The sequence below is a fragment of the Vidua macroura genome, chromosome 8 (genome assembly GCF_024509145.1).
Source record: "Vidua macroura isolate BioBank_ID:100142 chromosome 8, ASM2450914v1, whole genome shotgun sequence".
Lineage (NCBI taxonomy): Eukaryota > Metazoa > Chordata > Aves > Passeriformes > Viduidae > Vidua > Vidua macroura.
In genome coordinates, this window is record NC_071578.1 from 12,679,157 (window position 1) to 12,696,636 (window position 17,480).

The window sequence follows — 17,480 nt, forward strand, 5'->3', positions numbered from 1 at the left end:
TCCCTCCAGGAGACCAGCCCCGTGGCCACTAGGCTGCAGAGCCTGGCCACGGCAGGAGGTACTGCTGGAGCCTTGAGGACACAGAGCCCTGGGTACAGCTTTGGGCACTGCTCCTGCCCTGCTACCACAGCAGCCTGGACCTAGCAGCCAGAACCCATCCCACCTCCCTGAAGGGACCTGGCCTCTTACACCCTCCCTTCCAGAAGTCCTGGGCTCTCTCTGTCCTGCTCCTCCTTCCTGCTGTTCATTACCACCAGAGCCAGCCCTGAAGTTGGCCTCCACATTAATTCTACTTCCATTGTGCTTGTAGCATCCCTCCACCCTCCACTGGCACATACAGGGGAGCAGGAGTCCTCAAGGACCTGCCACTCTCTCTGTCCTGCTGATACGTCATGGGGGAGCGAGGTCCAGAGGAATGGGGCCATCCTGTAGCACAGAAGCAGGGACAGAGGTTGCACTGGGCCCAGCAAAAATCCCCACAAGGTTTGAGCAGCTGCTGCCCATCTTGGTAACCCAGTGTCTGGCAGCTCAAGAGCTGAGCATGACGAAAGCTGGGTGCAAGGAGAGCAGCCAGGTGGAACAGCTGTGAAGAGGGGGAGGGGCTGAGGAATGGCAGAAGCACAATATGGGCACATGGCAGGGCTGTATCTGACACACAGGAAAGGGGCTGTTCCTCCACCAGTGTGAGCTGGAAGTAATGGTGGGCAAGGGACTAAGCACAGGCTTGCTCTCCTGCTCAGAAACGTCTCTGTTGCTGCAGGTTCCACACAGCTCCACTGCCAAAACCCCAAAATGAGGGGAGAAGGCAGGGAACCCAAGTGTAGGGGGAGGGAATAACTCACTCCACCAAACTTCTCCCGTCCCACGGAGCCGCCGTCATCCCCAGCCACATCCCTCACTGGAGACCCCCAGTCACAGCCCGCCGGGCAGGAACACGCGCTACAGACAGACGGCATCTACGCTTAGAGACAAACATGACCTACGAAGAGCAGGTTGTAAATAAGGGGTTTTTATTACTGAAAGAAAAAGACCCTCACCCTTGAGGGAACTTCAAAAAGTCAGCTGCTTGCCATTGCCACCAGCTTCCCAGCCAGCCCCTGATCAGCAAAGCCACCAGCACAGCCCTCCCCAGCTTGAGGACTTACAGGCCCAGACCCACCAAAGCGAAGAGCAACACCTGCCTCTAAATGAACAAGATCCGGCCTCTCTGTGGCTCTTGGCAGCTGAAGTGGAGATTAAAGACTGTTAAATGTGCCAGTAGGAGAGATCTGGGTACAGGATCACAAACATCAGCCCCACCACCCACATGCCAAAATCTGTCCCTTGGAAATGAGAGGGAAGCATAGAGGAGGGAAAAATGCATAAACTGGAATGTTCAACAGAAAAAAAAAAATCATCATTTATCTAAAAAGAATAGAAATAAACAAAATGCTTTAAAACAAAATCACAAAATATACAAATAAATCTGGTACAAAATAAATAGGAAAGATTGGAAATCTACAACAAAATTGGAATAATTATAAAATTAATTTGTATGACAATCAGTATATGAAACGTATACACTTCATTCAGGATTTCAGTTGTGCTTATTCAGGTTTATGTACACACACGGAAATACTGTAGTCAGAATACTACAACTCTGGAAACCCGAAGTCATGTACAATATGATACAATTCGCAAAGACCACATATGATGGCAAATAAGACACAGGGAAGAGCTGGCTGGAGTGGGATCAGACAGCCATGAAATCGCACTGCAAAGGGAGAGCCACCATGCTCTGGAATGGGGGAACCAAGGCCGAGCCAGCAGCAGCCAGGACAGGGCTTGGGGCAGCCAGGAAGGAGAAAGGTTTGGTGTGAGACCTCTGGCTGCTGAGCACCAGCCGCTCATGGCTCCCAGGAACACATCTCAAGTATTTGGGGTTTCAGATTCACTGTTTGGCATCCAGGCACCTGCCCAGTGATTCAGGTGTCAAGGCTGGCTCTGCTGGAGAAAAAAAATGCCAAGAGCTCTGAGGTCTCTCAGCAAGGCCTGACCCTGAACTACTGGTAAGCCACCCTTGTGTTCAGGAGAACGTGGATCAAATGGGACCACAACACTGCTGCTGGGGTCCTGGTAGGATTCAACTCTCCAAATTCCATGTGATCTCCAAGGAAGGCAGAGTCCCTTGAGCAGCATCTCCTACTCTCAGTGTGAGAAATGAAGACAGAATGGCTGCAGCATGGCCCGTTCCTGACTGCTGCTCCTCCTTCTCACCTTCCTGAACACTCAGCTAAAGCCCAGTGAGTGAAGCAGAGGAGCAGCTGTGGCCGATGTGAGCACAGCTGTCACAGAAGCCACACTGCTGAATCCAGGCCAGCTCAATGCAGAAGGACAGAGCGCGTACCCTGGGTGAAAACCCGCCAGCCCAGCCCAACCCAGCCTGCTGCACCTGAGACTTTAAAGCAGGAATGACTCTAGAGCTGATCTAGGCCTGGCCAGTTTGTCACTTGTGAGAAGAGGAGCTCATCAGGAACCCCTCACTCTTCCACAGCAATCTTTGGGACATGCATTCCCTATTGGCATTTCCAACTAAAGGCATCTGACACCAACTAGTTTTTCACTTGTACTTGGAAGCATTTGGTTCAACAGTGATGCCCAGAGGATAAAACACCACCTACTATTATAAAGCTCTGTGATCAGCAAACAGTTGAGAAGGGATGCTAGACTGCTACACCAAGCACCGAATGCTGGGACAAGCCCTTCTTTCCCAACAAATCCTGCTACCAAGCAACTGCCATGCTGCTTTCTGGAAGAGAAGACAACAAACAAAACAAATCCACTCCTGGAGCATTGGAGCCACCTGCAGCCTTTGCATGTTTCAGGCTCACAACAGCTGACAAACCTCTAGCCTCGTTCCACGACAGGCCACTTCTACCGAGTCCAGCCAAACTTCTGCTTGTGGGGGAGGATCAAGCACCAAGCACTTCCTTGGCCAGAAATCTGCACTGAAGTAGCAAGAGCAGCCAGGGCACCATCTGCTGAAGGATCCTAGTGATCAGTCCTGCTTAGAGGAAAACAGAGCCCAAAGGCAAAACCTGAGAGGAGAATGATGTTTTTCAGCTGGAGACAGAACACCAGCAGCTTCGAGTACCGTATTTTCAAAGTGAAGAACTGCTATAGAGTCTGACCTCAGGATAACAAGAAGAAAACATCACTTTGACTGAATTCAGTGCTACCAACCTACGAAGTAACTCCATCTGCCACCTGTACCGTGACACTGACTGGACGCAGCTTTCCAGCAACCCATTCCCAGCCCTGAAGTTCAAGAAAATATGCACATACCAGATGGAAAAGCTCAACTGTACTGCCTTGCACCCACAGCAACAACATCTCTTCATCTGGATGCAGCCCTGAGACTGGCCCCAGAGGAACACAACCCAGCATGAAGCCAGGCTCCAGGACAAGAGCTTGGCTTGCTGAGAGGGCTCTGCACGAAGCCATGGATGTCCAGTCCCCTGTGCTGCTCACACATGGGAGTGAGGCCAGAATCACCATAGACATCACACCAACAAGAGACCTGCAGCTGATGGACCAAATGCAGGGATGAGTGCGGCTGCCCAGCCCAGCCTGTGGTGCAGAGCCTGTCCTCCCTGCTGGCTAAGTCAGATGAAGGCTGCTCACCCATCCGTGCCATGGGAAGATGCCCAGTTGTGTTGGTTAAGCTCATCATTTTACTGCTGGGCCAAACCAACCCTCAGTATCCAGGGAAGAGGTGCTTTTTTGGTCTGTGTAGAGCCCCAATGTAGAGGCCCAGTGCAGAGCCAGGTGGTGGGATGGGCAGCACATCTGGGGCTGTACCACACCACAGCCAGGGTTCTTGCCTTGGGACAGGGCACAGTGTGGACACAGGGACCCCTCAATGCTGGGTGGACACCTTTGGGATGAAGCCTCAAGTAAGCATCACAAGAGGTACTCTGCAGCATCCTTCCCCACCCCCAGCCCCAGTTTTCTATTGGTAATCCAGACACTGGATAACTTGACAACTGGTACACAGATACTAGATTTAAAACCACAGATGACTGTATTAGATACTATATAAAATATGGTACATCTTTCATGTGGGAATGATTTCTATAGAGAACATACTTCTGCACAAGGAAGATGCATGTTCCAAGGGGTTCTGGAGAATGTGGCTGTGTTCTCCATCATGTAGGATACTTACGCAGGATGCTCATGAGGAGGAAAGGGCTGCTCTTTGCCTTTGGCACTCCCACACCCCTTGGCTGAGCTCTGCAGAGATCACAGGAAGCACCACCGCTGCCCAAGCAGCCCCTCACACAGAGCCACCTCTTTGGTTTTCTTTGGGCTGATTTGAACCAGCACCTGACACCACCAGTGCCAAATCTCATCCTCATCCAAGCTGGCCCTTGAAGGCTGAGAAGCAGCAACGGGCGATGTGTGCGGGCCATCGGGGCAACTCACCCTGCTACCCCGAGCTTTCTCCAGGTCTGAGAGCAAAGGGCCATATCCTGAGACTCCTACTCTTGCCCGCTACACCCACACAAAAAGGCACTTAAAGAAAAGAAAAACAAAAAAGCCCCCAGTGGTGAGGAAAAGGGAAGTGAGTCCGGGAGAAGAGAGGAGGAACAGAAAAGCGAGCACAATGTGAATGAGTGGCTAACCCTTTCTCCAAAAGGCCCAAAACTGCACACCTTCAGCAGCTGCCCCCACATAGGTCTCAACCATCATCCCATTCCTGCAGAGTCTGGAGCAGAAGCTTACAGGGGCAAAAAGAACATGAGAGGGAACTATACATGACACAGGTTTGGAGCAGAAGTGGTGAGCAGAGGGATCTGCCCTGTGGAGCTTGCTCTCCTGGTGCATCTGAATGGGGGAAGCACCTTTTCCTGCCACACCAGTTTTGGGGCCCCTGCCCCCCAGCCAGTCCGGACACCCTTCCAGCATTCCTCATCCCACTGTGGGATAACCCATCCAGAGCTCCTCCAGGGCAGCAGTCTCCAGCTGCACTGGGATTTCAGGGAGTGGACAAGCTGGGAATACAATAAGCACTTTGTAAACTCCAAAGGGTCTGAGCTTGTGGCACAGAGTGGCTGAGGCTGGTTTGCTAAGCCCCCCACTGAGCCCCTCTCCTCTCAGGACTAATGTGCTTCATATGATCTCCACACCACCAGAGTCAGTCTCATTTGGAGAAAGATTCTCACTGGAAAGCAAGAACATTCCTTCACTCTTTACAAAGATTTGGCAATACACAGAATTTAAAAAAAATAAATCATAGTTACAACAGATTCAGGTTCATTTAGTTTAAAGGAAATTCAACCAACAGGAGTGTAAAAGATATAATTCACAGTTGTGCATTTAAGATATTAGTGTTGAAAACCTCACTTCAAAGAACTCTTGTGCAAAATTGTATTGACAGTAGAAACCATGGCTAGATGCCCTCCCAGCCTCCCCTGGCCAACAGGCCATCCTCCACCCTGCTGCCTGCGCCCAGAGGCAGACGGGCAAGGGGAACAAAGGCAGCAGCAGGAGTTGACATAGGAAGATGCAGTATCCTTTCTACAAGTCAAAGCCTGGCCAAGGTCTGAGGTCAAGTCCAACGATTCCCAAAGCCACCAGCTGGTGCCCCGCGCTGTGGTGACCGGCCGTGTGTCCTCATGGCACTGCAGCACGGCAGCCAAGCGCCCCGTGAGGCACAGGGGGCAGATCTGCTCGGGCAGGACACCGCTGCAAGGGCACGGATCGGATGCCGTGGCATCTCCACTGCAGCCAGGAGAGCCAAGCCCTGGCGTTGGCAAATGCCATCCCAATGCTCAGAGGGATCCTGAGCTGGGCACGGGGCTCCTCTGCTGTGATGGTTCCCACCAGGAGGGCTGGGAACCTCTCGCACGTGTTAAACAGTAAAACTGAAAATACCCTGAGAACAGGGAGACGGGACTTTTTTCCCCCTCCAGGGAGAGGACCATGCTTTGTTCTTCAAGCTAATTAGTAGTAGCAGCTCCTAACCCCTCTGGGTCAGGTATGTATTTTCCATATGAAACGCATCTATCATCAACTATTTTTATGGAAATTAAGTGAAATTACTTCACTTTCCATTATTTTATCTATACAAATGATGAAAAACAGTCATGCAAAAATCGCCTGCAGATTTTGGAACAGTGCAGCATGGGCAGAAGCAGGAGGTATTTGCTTTGGGATCACATGGCTTTGGTTGGAAAAATTGGCGCTTTTTTTTTTTTGCCTTTTTCTTTTTTTTTTTTTTTTAAGGGAAACAGACATTAAAACAAATCCTTAACCTGCCATAAGAAGCAGAAGTCAGATCCAGTGAGCAACCTCCTCTCAGAGAGAGCTGCCTTGACTTGAGCCTTCCCTCCTTTGACAGGTTTGATAAAATGGATACTGCATCTCAAGTTCACCACCATGTCAAACACTTCCAACAAACTTTTACATTCAGCAACACTAGATAAAAACTGGCGAGATGAGTCCCTTGCTGAGGACAAACGCTGTAACATCTGGACATTTTGCTGTATGAGAAAGGTGCAATATTGGCAGCTCTCTGGGAAGGCGCAAGGCTTCAGCCAGCCCATGCTGCTGTCAAGCCGTGTGCTCTCAGCAGTGCTGGTGCACATGAGAGCAAGGGTGGGATGGAGGCTAAGGAAACACATTTGGATGGGAAAAAGTCAAAAAGCTACATGTGGGAGCAAGGCTTTGGAAGGCCTGTTTCCTCCTCACTGGGTGCACAAGTTGGATACTGTGCAATTTCTATGCCCATTGCAGGGAGACTTCATCCTCATGGGTGGCTCCCATCAGGGTGGACAGCAAAAATTAGGGCTGCTTTGTGAAACTGGAAGAGAGAGGAGGGACACAGGCAAACCCAATTGACTCTGACACCACACACTCCAATTCCCACAGGGAGAACCTGCAATGGCATATTGCACCTTTCCAGCCACCAGTCACACAGACAGACCACGGGAACTTGCAGCGAGTGCCTTCCACAGCCCGTGAGCAGGAGAGACGGGGCAGGCATGCAGGCACAGAGAGTTCTCGCAGTCGCATTTGGGGCTGGGGGCTTCTTTGGATGTCCCCAAAGAGACTCTCCACGTGTAAAGAAAGGGAAATGCTACATAGCCAGGGGCCATAGCAGGGTCTTGAAGCAGAGAAACCACAAAACCTGATTTATCAATCCAGATACTGATGTTCACATTTTGTTTGAGACAGTATTGGAAGGGGAGAGAACTAGGGGGGACAACTTTCTTTTTTTATTCATTTGAGGACTTAGACTCCATCTGTGGAAATGGGTGATGCACAACTGCCTTAGGGTGCCTCTTGCTGGCACCCAGTCTGCATCCAGGTTTTTGGGGTGGAGGAATTGGTTTCTGCTACCCAAGGCAGGTGTTGCCCTGCACTGGTGGCAGCCAGGTGGGAGGCTCTTTGCTCTGCTACCTTGGTAATCCCTACAATGGCTGTTAAAAGGGGCAAGAGAGAAGGAAATGCACTGAATCCACTCAAAGGAATGAATGTGGCTGGGAACAGCTTGGAAATGAACCTCTCTGAATCCCTGAAGTGCAATACACTCGCGTCTGAAAAGTTTTGTCAGCTCTTGGAGAGGAGAGGATGATTCTGGCTCCTCAGCAGTGCCCATCCTTGCACTGGCAGAGGTTTACTGTCACCTGGAGCATGTACTTTGGCTGTAATTGTAGCAGCATCTTTTGTGTTAATATTAGAGATTACAGGGGGGACAGGGACTGATGTTCTGATACTCAGCAAAGGCTGCTCCATCTGCTCTGGCCAAGCTATCGGTGCACAGACCGCTGCAGCACAGGAATGTTTAAAGACTTGGCGGCTCAAGGCGCACACATTACTTCACCATGCAATTGTCAGGAACATCAATGAAAAATCACCCAGTTACTTCACTATGGCATATTACACCCGGCTTTCATTTCATGAGACTGCAGTTTTGCTAATTAATTCCTTCCCCCCAGTATCATCTTCAACATACACAAAGGTTTTGGAGGTTGCAAAACTGTAAGTGTAACAATGCTTTTGCCCATTTAACAAAGAAACCTTCTGAAATTTGAAACATTATTAAATACCAAAGTAACCACTCCTTCCCTGAAAATTAACTGCAAGAATGTAATAATCCTCATCTCTTGGTCCTCCAGGAGGCTGAAAGCAGAGGTTCCTTGAAGCTTGCTCCTTCTTAGGACACAAATAACATACAAGTACCAGTTACAAGCTTTTTCAACAGGGTAACAAAAAGGACCACAAAGGGGTGAGAAGAGGCCTAAGGACATTGGAGCCAATTCACAAAACCATGACAGAGCCCATTTGAGGTTCATGAGGGACAGAAACAATTTAAAACTCTGCAAAATACTTTTTAAAAACATGATCTCTCTTGAAAAAATAATGGAGGAGCTTTTAAACTTCCCCATATGTGTTTGAGGAGGAAAAACCCAACAAAGATCAAAAGTACAGATAAAAAATAAACATAATTCTACTTTGCAAGAAGAATTTTCATCGTTCTCAAGGGTGGCTCACCATTCCCAAATTACGTTTGGGTCTTTAGTCTCTCTTGCTCTTTGCTCCTTTCTTCCTGTTTCTTCCTCTTCTGCTCCCAGAACGGACGCAAAAGTCTTTGGTCTCAGAACACTGGATGCAGCAGTGTTGCAAGCACACACTAATGGTGTTCACACTCGGGGAGGAGGCAGGAAGGAGCGAGGGCTGGTCCTGCTGAGGAGATGGAATGGGTGGGTTGTGGGGAGTCAGCTCCTAGATGGCTCCTTCACTGTGCATACTGTGGTTGGGCTTGTTGTGAGTCACACAGTTCTGTTCGTTCAGCAGGTTTGCTGTCTCGTCTGGCAAACCATCGTGCAGCTCCGTAAGAGTCAGTTCGATTTTAGTGTTTTCACTGTCCGAGGACTGAGGTGTTTTGTCCATCCGGGATGCCATCAGGGCATTTTGGTACTGCTGTCTTGAGATCTGCTCCAAGAACAGGGAAGAAACAAAAGAAGTCAGTCACACTTCTATGCCTCCTGTGGAGCACACTGAGAAGATTAAGTTTCCTCCCTTTCCAGATCACCACACTTAACCCCTCTTTACCTGTTTCCATAAAACATCCCTGCGCTTTGCAAGCCTAGAGCATCCCAGCTCAAGACCCACAGCATGGTGACATTTCCAGGGAGGGTGGAAGAACAGTGCTATGCAATCACCATGCTGTTCAAAGGCAGCAAAGGCAGGGATTTATTCCTATACAGAGATTTTTAAATCAGACCTCCATTTCCCTCCAACCATGCACACCTTTAGGACCAGAACCAGAGATCAGTGAAGTCTTTCTCCCAACTTCAGTGAGCTCCTGGTGAGGCTCTAAGTGTTTCTATAGAGCCAAGCCAGCTCTATAGAACAAGTACAGAGTACAAGCATTCCTGCTCTTGTCTAGGCCAGCAAACACAGCAGGAGCTACAGCGTTATACATAAGGACATTTGAGTCTAGAAAACACTGGAATGCCCATAGAGATGAGTCCAAATTAGCAACCCATGAAGTTTTCCACTGGTCTCTGCAAGAGCTGTCTGCACTCAGCAGAACAGTGATGACAAGAGCTGGCCTAGAGCACAGAGTGTCACTGCCCATGATACCCCAGGGACAGGGAAGCCCATAGCCCCTGTACATCTGCATGTGGTGGTGGAGGGCAGAATCTCCTGGAGCCACAAGCAACCAGCCCTGTGAACTCCTCCAGGCCAACCTTCTCAGCCAGATCAGGCAGCAGGATACATGTGCACTGACAGCCCCATGAGCCCATGGCAGTGGGTAATCTTGGCAGGCAGGAAGGTGGAAGAGATGAAATGACTTTTAGAAAACTGTAAATTTCAGTAGCAACACAAGAAAGGGACTGGAAATGGACAGAGTCAGATGGCCCAGGTCACACCTCCCAAAAGCAAAATCCAAACATGCGTGAGCAGGTCACAATCTTTGTTTTACAAGGTATTAATTGAATGAATGACCATGTGGCACAGTGAAAACACTAATGTTGAGTACTCTGACCTATGTGTAAAGCAGAGTGATGCAAAAAGAGGTGTGCAAGTCTGTCTGCAGAGATACCAGGACAGTTCAACATTCATTAGCCTCAGTATGAGCACAGTGAGATTTGGAAGGACTTCACATAAACCAGCATGGGGTGAGCAGCTGCTCTGTACAGCAGATTACCCACTGAAATCTGTAGTGAGAATCAATTGCCCAGTGATAAACACCTACTGAGGTAATCCTTGAAGGATTGAACCACTGACCAGTACACTTGCATCTCAAAGTTTTAACAGCAAGACATTACTCTCCTTTTAAAATTTGGCTACAGAATACTCAGTTTAGAATTCTAGCATGTCTACCCTATTCCACATTCTTAACATTGAATTAACTAACAGAAGTTAAGTTCACAAATCACTTGAGTTGCATACAAACAAACTGTGAACATGCACTTAATTTAAGAAAAGCATCAATGTCAACTTCTGTCCATGGGACATCAGCTTCCCTGGACTCCCAGCTGGGCTGAAATTGCTGCCAGCATTAGCTGTTCCTCAGCTCAGCTACATTTCCTCTCCCACAGGACTCGCACACATTTCAGCGTGGGATGCTCCATGCTGGGGGACAGAGCTGTATTTCATGCAGCAACTCACTGGTAGTATGAGACATGAGCCTAATACACGTGAAGTTAAGATAAAAAGAAATGTCCAAGACTTCTCCAAGCAGAAGAAGGATGGCAAGTCGGAAAATAAGATCAAGAACCCCAAACTGAAACCAAAATCAGAAGTGAATAAAAACTGCAACCAACAGTAAATGTCTCATCCTTTAGAAAAGGACAGTCTGATAATGAAGGGTCTCCATTTCAAATGGGTCCAAAACTTCATGAGGATAGGTTTGACTAAAAGAAGAGAGGTTATTTTCTATAATATTTCCTCAAAGGACCTGAAATCCAGAAAATTATGTGACCAGCCTACTTACAAGTCCAAATGAGAAGAACAGTGAAGACAAATCAGTGGACAGCAGATATCGGAAAAAAAGTAGTTTAAAGTAACTTTAAACAGCTGCTTTCATGATGCTATTTACTCACAGAAGAATTTAGATGGAATTCCCTTCCCCAGGCTCTCCATCCTACCAGCCAAGCCCGACTTTCCAGCGGGGTCTTTCTAGCTTTTTTCCTACCTTGACAAACTGAATGTCTGTGAGGGCTTTCACTGAGTAGTCTGGAACATACACTTGGAGGAAGGACGTGTTCAGCTGGTTGTTGCTGCTCCCTAACGTCGGGGTCACGGCGTCGATGCGATCGCTCCGGTTTAAAGAGTCTGAGTGATTCAAACCACAGGGCCGAGGTGGAGACTTGTTTTCAGCTAAGAAACAGGCAAAAGCAAGAGATTTCTTAAATCAAGTAGAAAACTTTCAAAGTCACCAGTTTAAAAGGGACATAATAAATTGTGAGGTAGCACAAATAAATTGCAAATGCTTAATCCATTCATAAATAGATATGTGGCTAAACAACCAAATTATCCTCAAAAATGGTACGTTTTCATTCCAGAGCTGGCAGCCAACATCACTGAGTATGCTCTAAACAAACCTGTATGCTGCAACAGACATGCCCTGAGAACACAGTGCCTCAGCTGATGAGCAAAAACTACCACAGAAAGGTAACTTCCCATGGCTCCCTTACAGGAGCTCTTGATAGTCAGACCATGCTTAATATATTTGTTTTCTTAATCATTGCTACTTTCATCCACAGTCAGTCCCATCTGAACCTTATCCCCTTTTATTTCAGCTGATACCTACGTATGCCTTGTTCCCTCAGCTAGAGCAGACATTTTCAGTAGAAGTAACAGAGTCCTCAGTGGACAGAGTGCAGTGCACATGACAATTACTTCAACATTTTCTCTCAGTGCTTGAAGTGGCAAAACCTCAGTGAAGGAAAGCAAACTCCATGCCAGCCACCGACAGACAAAATAGTCCACGCTACAGAGAAAAATCTGTGTCCAGGAAAGGAGAACACTACAGACATCATTTTCCACCACTGCCTTTAAGTCCCGCAGGGTTTCACTTGAAGACCTTGCAGCTGTCCCCTGTGAGTGTGACTGGACACAGTCTATGCAAAGCAAACGTGCTTTTGGGACACCACAGACATTCTGCATCCATGGCTTCCACCCACACAGTGACCCAGAAGATAGGAGGGCAGAAATACATCCTAAGAGAGATTTCCTCCTCCAGAAGGGCTGCTCCCTGGGCACAGACACAGTACATACTGGTCAAAGAGCTATCTTTGGGACCAGAGAATTTTTGAATCTTAATGCACTTAAAACTAATGCAGCCAGCCCAAACTCAAACTTGATGTAAACTATGCTACTCACCACATGATTCCCATTCTCAAGCTGAAAGATCATTTTCATATAATCTTAAGATATAAAGTCTCCTTGAGCAAATCAACAAAAATACCGTTAACAAGCTTTTCAAATTCTTTTTTGAAGACTTTACTACATATAATTTTATTTCTCTAAAAAAACCAAAAACCTCCCTTAAATTTAACCCTACCTCTGCCACCTAATCACTAGAAATATAATATCTCCTTGTCCAAATGGCACAGCCTGTTCCACATCTCTGAATCCAGCCTTTCCTATACCTAACACTTTAGAATGCAGAATTGTCCTGATTCTTATTCCCACTCAAAATCCTTCTGATGTTGTCTTTCTTGCAATTTTAAAAAGAGGAACAAATAAAATACAGGTTCTGACAACTCGATAATTTCCCCACCATTTCTGCACCATGGAATTAGTGCAGGTCCCTATGGCAACACCAAGTGCTGGCTTAGGGGGAAGCACTCAGAGCCTTGCAAGGTTTTCCTTTGTGCCAGCTTGCCAACTTGAAAACCATAGCAGGCTGCAATAACTGCTGCCAGGAGCCAAAACTCTACCTGCACACAGGGCTTGATACTGAAATTCCCACTGGAGAACAAGGAACTGTGAAGGCTGGGTGAATTTGTCCTCTTTCCCACCTGTATATACAAAATATGGCTGTGTGTGACAAGAACAGTATCACTGCTGCTTGGGATAAAGGCTTCCAGCTGGAACAACTTTACACTAGTGTGACTTGCATCTGCCTTTTCTTTCCACCAGGGGTCTTATAGTACATTACTAATAAACAAAGGATATAGAGCAACATGGCAAAGCATTATAAGAAAAAAAAAAAAAGGGAGAGGTGAGACAAAAGGACAGAACAAAAAGATATGATTTCTAAAAATGTGAGGGAAACAACATGATTTCTGGATTGCATTCAGTTCAGGGAGAGAGAAGAGAAGATAATGAAGAGGAAAGTATACAGAAAGAACAGATAACAAACACCAGGCAGATCCATGTTAGAGCTTCTCTACCCAAGTTTTCCCTCACTCCTCACCTTTCTACAGCGAGGATAAAGAGCACAAGCCACAAGATGGACATCAGTACAAGTGTATTATGAATTTGTGTTTAAATAACAGGATTATTTTCATAAGCACCCCACAAAAGGTCTGAGTTTCATCAAAACTGGTACCACATTGCCCCAGTGACCAGGCTTACACTATTCAGTTCCTTACAAAGGAGATTCTTCCCACTATTATTTTCCCTTGTTTATTTCTTGTAATTTTTTTCATTTAACTGGGGGAAAAGCTATGAAAGTATGCTTGGCATTTATAGTGGAAACGACCTGTGCAAAGTGTATATTTATTTGTAGAATGGAAAAGGAACAATAAAAGTAAAAAAAAGAAGACCTGGCAAAAGAAAAGAACCAAGTGAAGAAAGATAATCAAAGTTGCCAAGCTTAAAGGAGAGCCATCAAGTACTTCAATTAAAGAAAGACTAAATTTCTCCCACTTCTTTGGTGTTTTACAGCAGGAAACTAACAGGGCAAGGAAAAAAATCCCCTGCAAGGCAACAACCTCTAGTTTGTTCAGAATCTGCATGAAGATAATTTAGGGATCAATGATGAAATACATTTTCTGAAGTTAAAGAAAGAGGGTGAAATGGAGAAAGCAGATGGTGAAAGTGTATAAAATGCATGATATGTATTAATGTTTAAGAGACGTTTCATTTAAATTTGCATATCATTATCTTGTTTACTTTTAGTTCTGAGAAAAGATTGAGAAAAAAAATGGAAAAAAACTTCAAAAGGAAGACATATGCTCACTGTGGCCCAAACTATTTTAGGATTCTGCTTTCCTACAGACTTTCTTGATGGGTTTCCATTTTTCCCAACAATTCCATGCATGCAGTGTCTGCTAAGCTCAGTTCTTGATGCTTCCCAATTTATAATCTCTCAACCACATCTCAGAGCTCTTTTTGGCCCAATTTGTTCCCTTCTTGGTCTCTGCTCTCCAAAGGAATTTCTGTGCCAGTCAGCTTGGTGATACAGCAAGGAAAGGTCTTAAGCACAACAGGAACCAGAAAGTCCTCCCACAACCTTCTTGTGCATTCCTTTGCAAATCCATCCACTCAGCAGATCACTGTGCTGGTCCCTGGCATTAAGCTCCCTGAGAGAAAGCTCCAAGCTTTCCAGGAAGCTGTATACAAACCATAGAATGTACCCATATGAGAATATAAAATACTTTCATTGACTAAGTTTTCCTTTTATGGCACTTTAGCAGCATACATTCTCCTCTGCCAAATGCACTTTCTTCAGAATTTTTTATGCCTCAGCTTGGGGGAGAATACATTCTTCTAAAAAATCTCCCCTCCTAATTTTCCACCAGTGTCCATATGAGAAAAAAGAACAAGCACACATTACTAAGCACATTTTCTTAAATATGTTTTTAGTTCTTCCCATTTTGATGACTGACCAGTTACCATAAGCAAAAGTTCAGGATACCTACCTGTGAGGCACAACTCTGTGCTGGACTTCTCCCTAATGAGCAAAGGGGTCAGACAAATACAGACTGCAGCTGACTTTTTATGGCATCAGGGCAGTCACAAGAATGGTGAAAATAGAAGCATGCAGATTTACCTGGAGAACCTGCTGCTAACAACTCTGTTCTGCTGACAACAAAGGTACGAGACAGGGACAAGGGAACTAGAAGAGGGAGAGAAAAAGGATGAGATCACGACCAGAAAGGCGGCAGCTATCCACACTCGACAGGGGAAGGAGCCAGCTGACAAACTGACGAACTAAAACCAGAAGTGCAAATCAACTGTGGAAAACAAAGGGTTAAAACAAAAGCAAAACCAAAAAATGCAATCAAATTTAGAAATAAACAAAAAAGAAAGACCAAGGAATTGGAATGAAGAGGATAATTTTCACTTGCTGTTTTAAATGACTATCCAGCACCAAATAGTCCATCAAGGTACACTCATGTTTTGAAATAGTTCAAAAGGAGCAGTGGTGCCCACTCCAGCCTGCAAGGCAAGAATTAAAGTAAGCCAGAAAACATTCAGGGGTGCTCTTCCTTATGGGAGTCAAATAAGAAAAATAAAACTAAAAAATACTTCACAGTTCTTCAAGTTTCCAGTAAAATACAATGTAAGGCTGTGATTCAAGTTCATCCCTGTTGGGATGGGTATCCTACTGTTCACCATTACTGCAAATCCCTCTGCAGCTGTAGTTAAAGAAAAAAGCTTCATAATTGTCTTAGGTTTTTTGTTTGTTTGTTTATTTTCTGTGGTTTTGTTTGTGGGGTTCTTTTGGGTGGTTTTTTTTTGTTGTTTGTTTGTTTGTTTTTTGTTTGGTTTTAGTGTTTTACTCCACTGTTAGTGGCTTCATCTTCCAGGTGAGGAGAGCAAGCATGTGTAATTTATTTAGGACCTACAGAAGAGAAGGAGTTTCCTTTCATTCCACAATAACTTACACTTTCCCTGAGCTTTCTTGTCTACACAGAGCAACAGGAACTTATTTTTATAAGCTGATCTCAACAGAAATCTCAGGATGCCACAAGACATCACATAACAAATTCCCTGAACCTGGAGGCAAACCCAACAAAATGAGGGATTTGCTACAGGTTAAAAAAAAAAAAAACAAAGCCAACCAGCTGAAGGTAATTCCAAGATTGGCCAAGATTACTTTCAATAGTGCATATTCCTAAGTGACACATGGTGAAATAAAAGATGGATTTCAGGGCATATAAAGAGGAGACCATTTGACCTGATAGGACTTGGAATGGTTGTGGGAAGGGTTAGGAACATTAAAAAAACCAACCCAAAACCTAACAACACATGAAAACATTCAAACCGAACAACGCTGGCAAAACAGAGATGCCACAGGTGATTTCCAAGTGTAAGCCTGATAGAAGTGACCATGCCTGACCACCCAGGCTCCATGCCTGGCCCATATTGCAAAAGCTGAGGGCATGATGCAGTTCTGCATGTCTCATAATTCCTCATGAACATGGCTGCTATTACTGAGATAAAATCCAATTAGAGCTCTGCATGCTTTAAAATCTCTCAAATCTCAAAATGTATAAGCTACTGACTAAATTAAAGTGCACATCATTAAGGAACTTTTTACAATTTTTTACAAGGAACTTTTAACAGCTTTTTACAAGGAACAATTAGTCTTGTCTGTAAAAGTGAGCTCACAGAGGTCCAGAGAACTGCTGCTGATTGTAGAGTCTAACAAGTTTACACTCATAACTCACAAAACCATTTCCATTCCACCACAATTTGATAGTGTACATAAACACAGGTACACACATGTAAAGGAGCACTCCTGAGTGTGCAATTAAAACAAGCTGCCTCTCAAGTGGAATGTAAACCGTGCTGTGACAGGACACAATTTCAGCATGAGAAACATCTCTCCCTGGAGCTGAACAAGTGGCTTTGTGTCAGCAGAAGACCAACACCAGCTCACCCAGCAGGGCTGTACATTTCCAGCTGAGCTCAAGACCTAAGTGGTGACACTGCTGGCAATAAAATACATCACCAAATGCTGAAATGTAGCATTGGAGCCAACTCTTGGTGGATTATATGAGAATTCCCTGACCTGTGCCAGTGAGGTGGTGGCTCGTGTGGCTACCACTTGTGTGCTGGTAGGTGGCTCACACTCACCCTCAGACACCCCCTCTTCCCTCTTGCTGAATTTCTCAGGTACATTTCCACACAAGCTGACAGAAGCAGTTGCTTTTCTGGCACTGCTCCATCCTTTCTCTCCAGACAGCTTTAGGCACAAGACTGGTAAAGAGAACCATCCCCAAGCGAACCGGGCGGTTGCTCCTCACACCACTAGATGTCCCTCTGCCACTAATTGTTTATTCCTGTTCACTCCCTGTTACCCTGCCACGAGCAAAACTACAAAGCTTTCCACCAGTACCAGCCATATCCCTTGCTAAAGTCAACACTCACATCCTCCGGGAGCTGGCAAACCACTGCCAATTGCTGGCTCCTGCAGTCAGTGCCAGCATCGCCACCGGCTGGTCCCCCCAGGGACACCATGGCAGGCTGTGCTGGCAAGGAGGTGCCAATCCCATCAGTCTCACAGACACAGAAGGGCAGGA

At 46.1% G+C, this 17,480-nt stretch overlaps 1 protein-coding gene across 1 annotated transcript in view; it reads right to left on the reverse strand.

Annotated features, from left to right (window-relative positions):
- Window positions 1-989: 989 nt before the first annotated feature.
- CNNM2 (cyclin and CBS domain divalent metal cation transport mediator 2) overlaps window positions 990-17,480 on the reverse strand; it is a 118,233-nt gene continuing 101,742 nt past the window's right edge. Inside the window, exons 6-8 of the mRNA XM_053983520.1 lie at window positions 15,002-15,067; window positions 11,192-11,376; window positions 990-8,979 (exon numbers count right to left, since the gene is read on the reverse strand). Of these exons, the coding sequence (XP_053839495.1) occupies window positions 8,770-8,979; window positions 11,192-11,376; window positions 15,002-15,067 (461 nt within the window). The 3' untranslated portion in view covers window positions 990-8,769. The remainder of the gene's footprint in view (window positions 8,980-11,191; window positions 11,377-15,001; window positions 15,068-17,480) is intronic.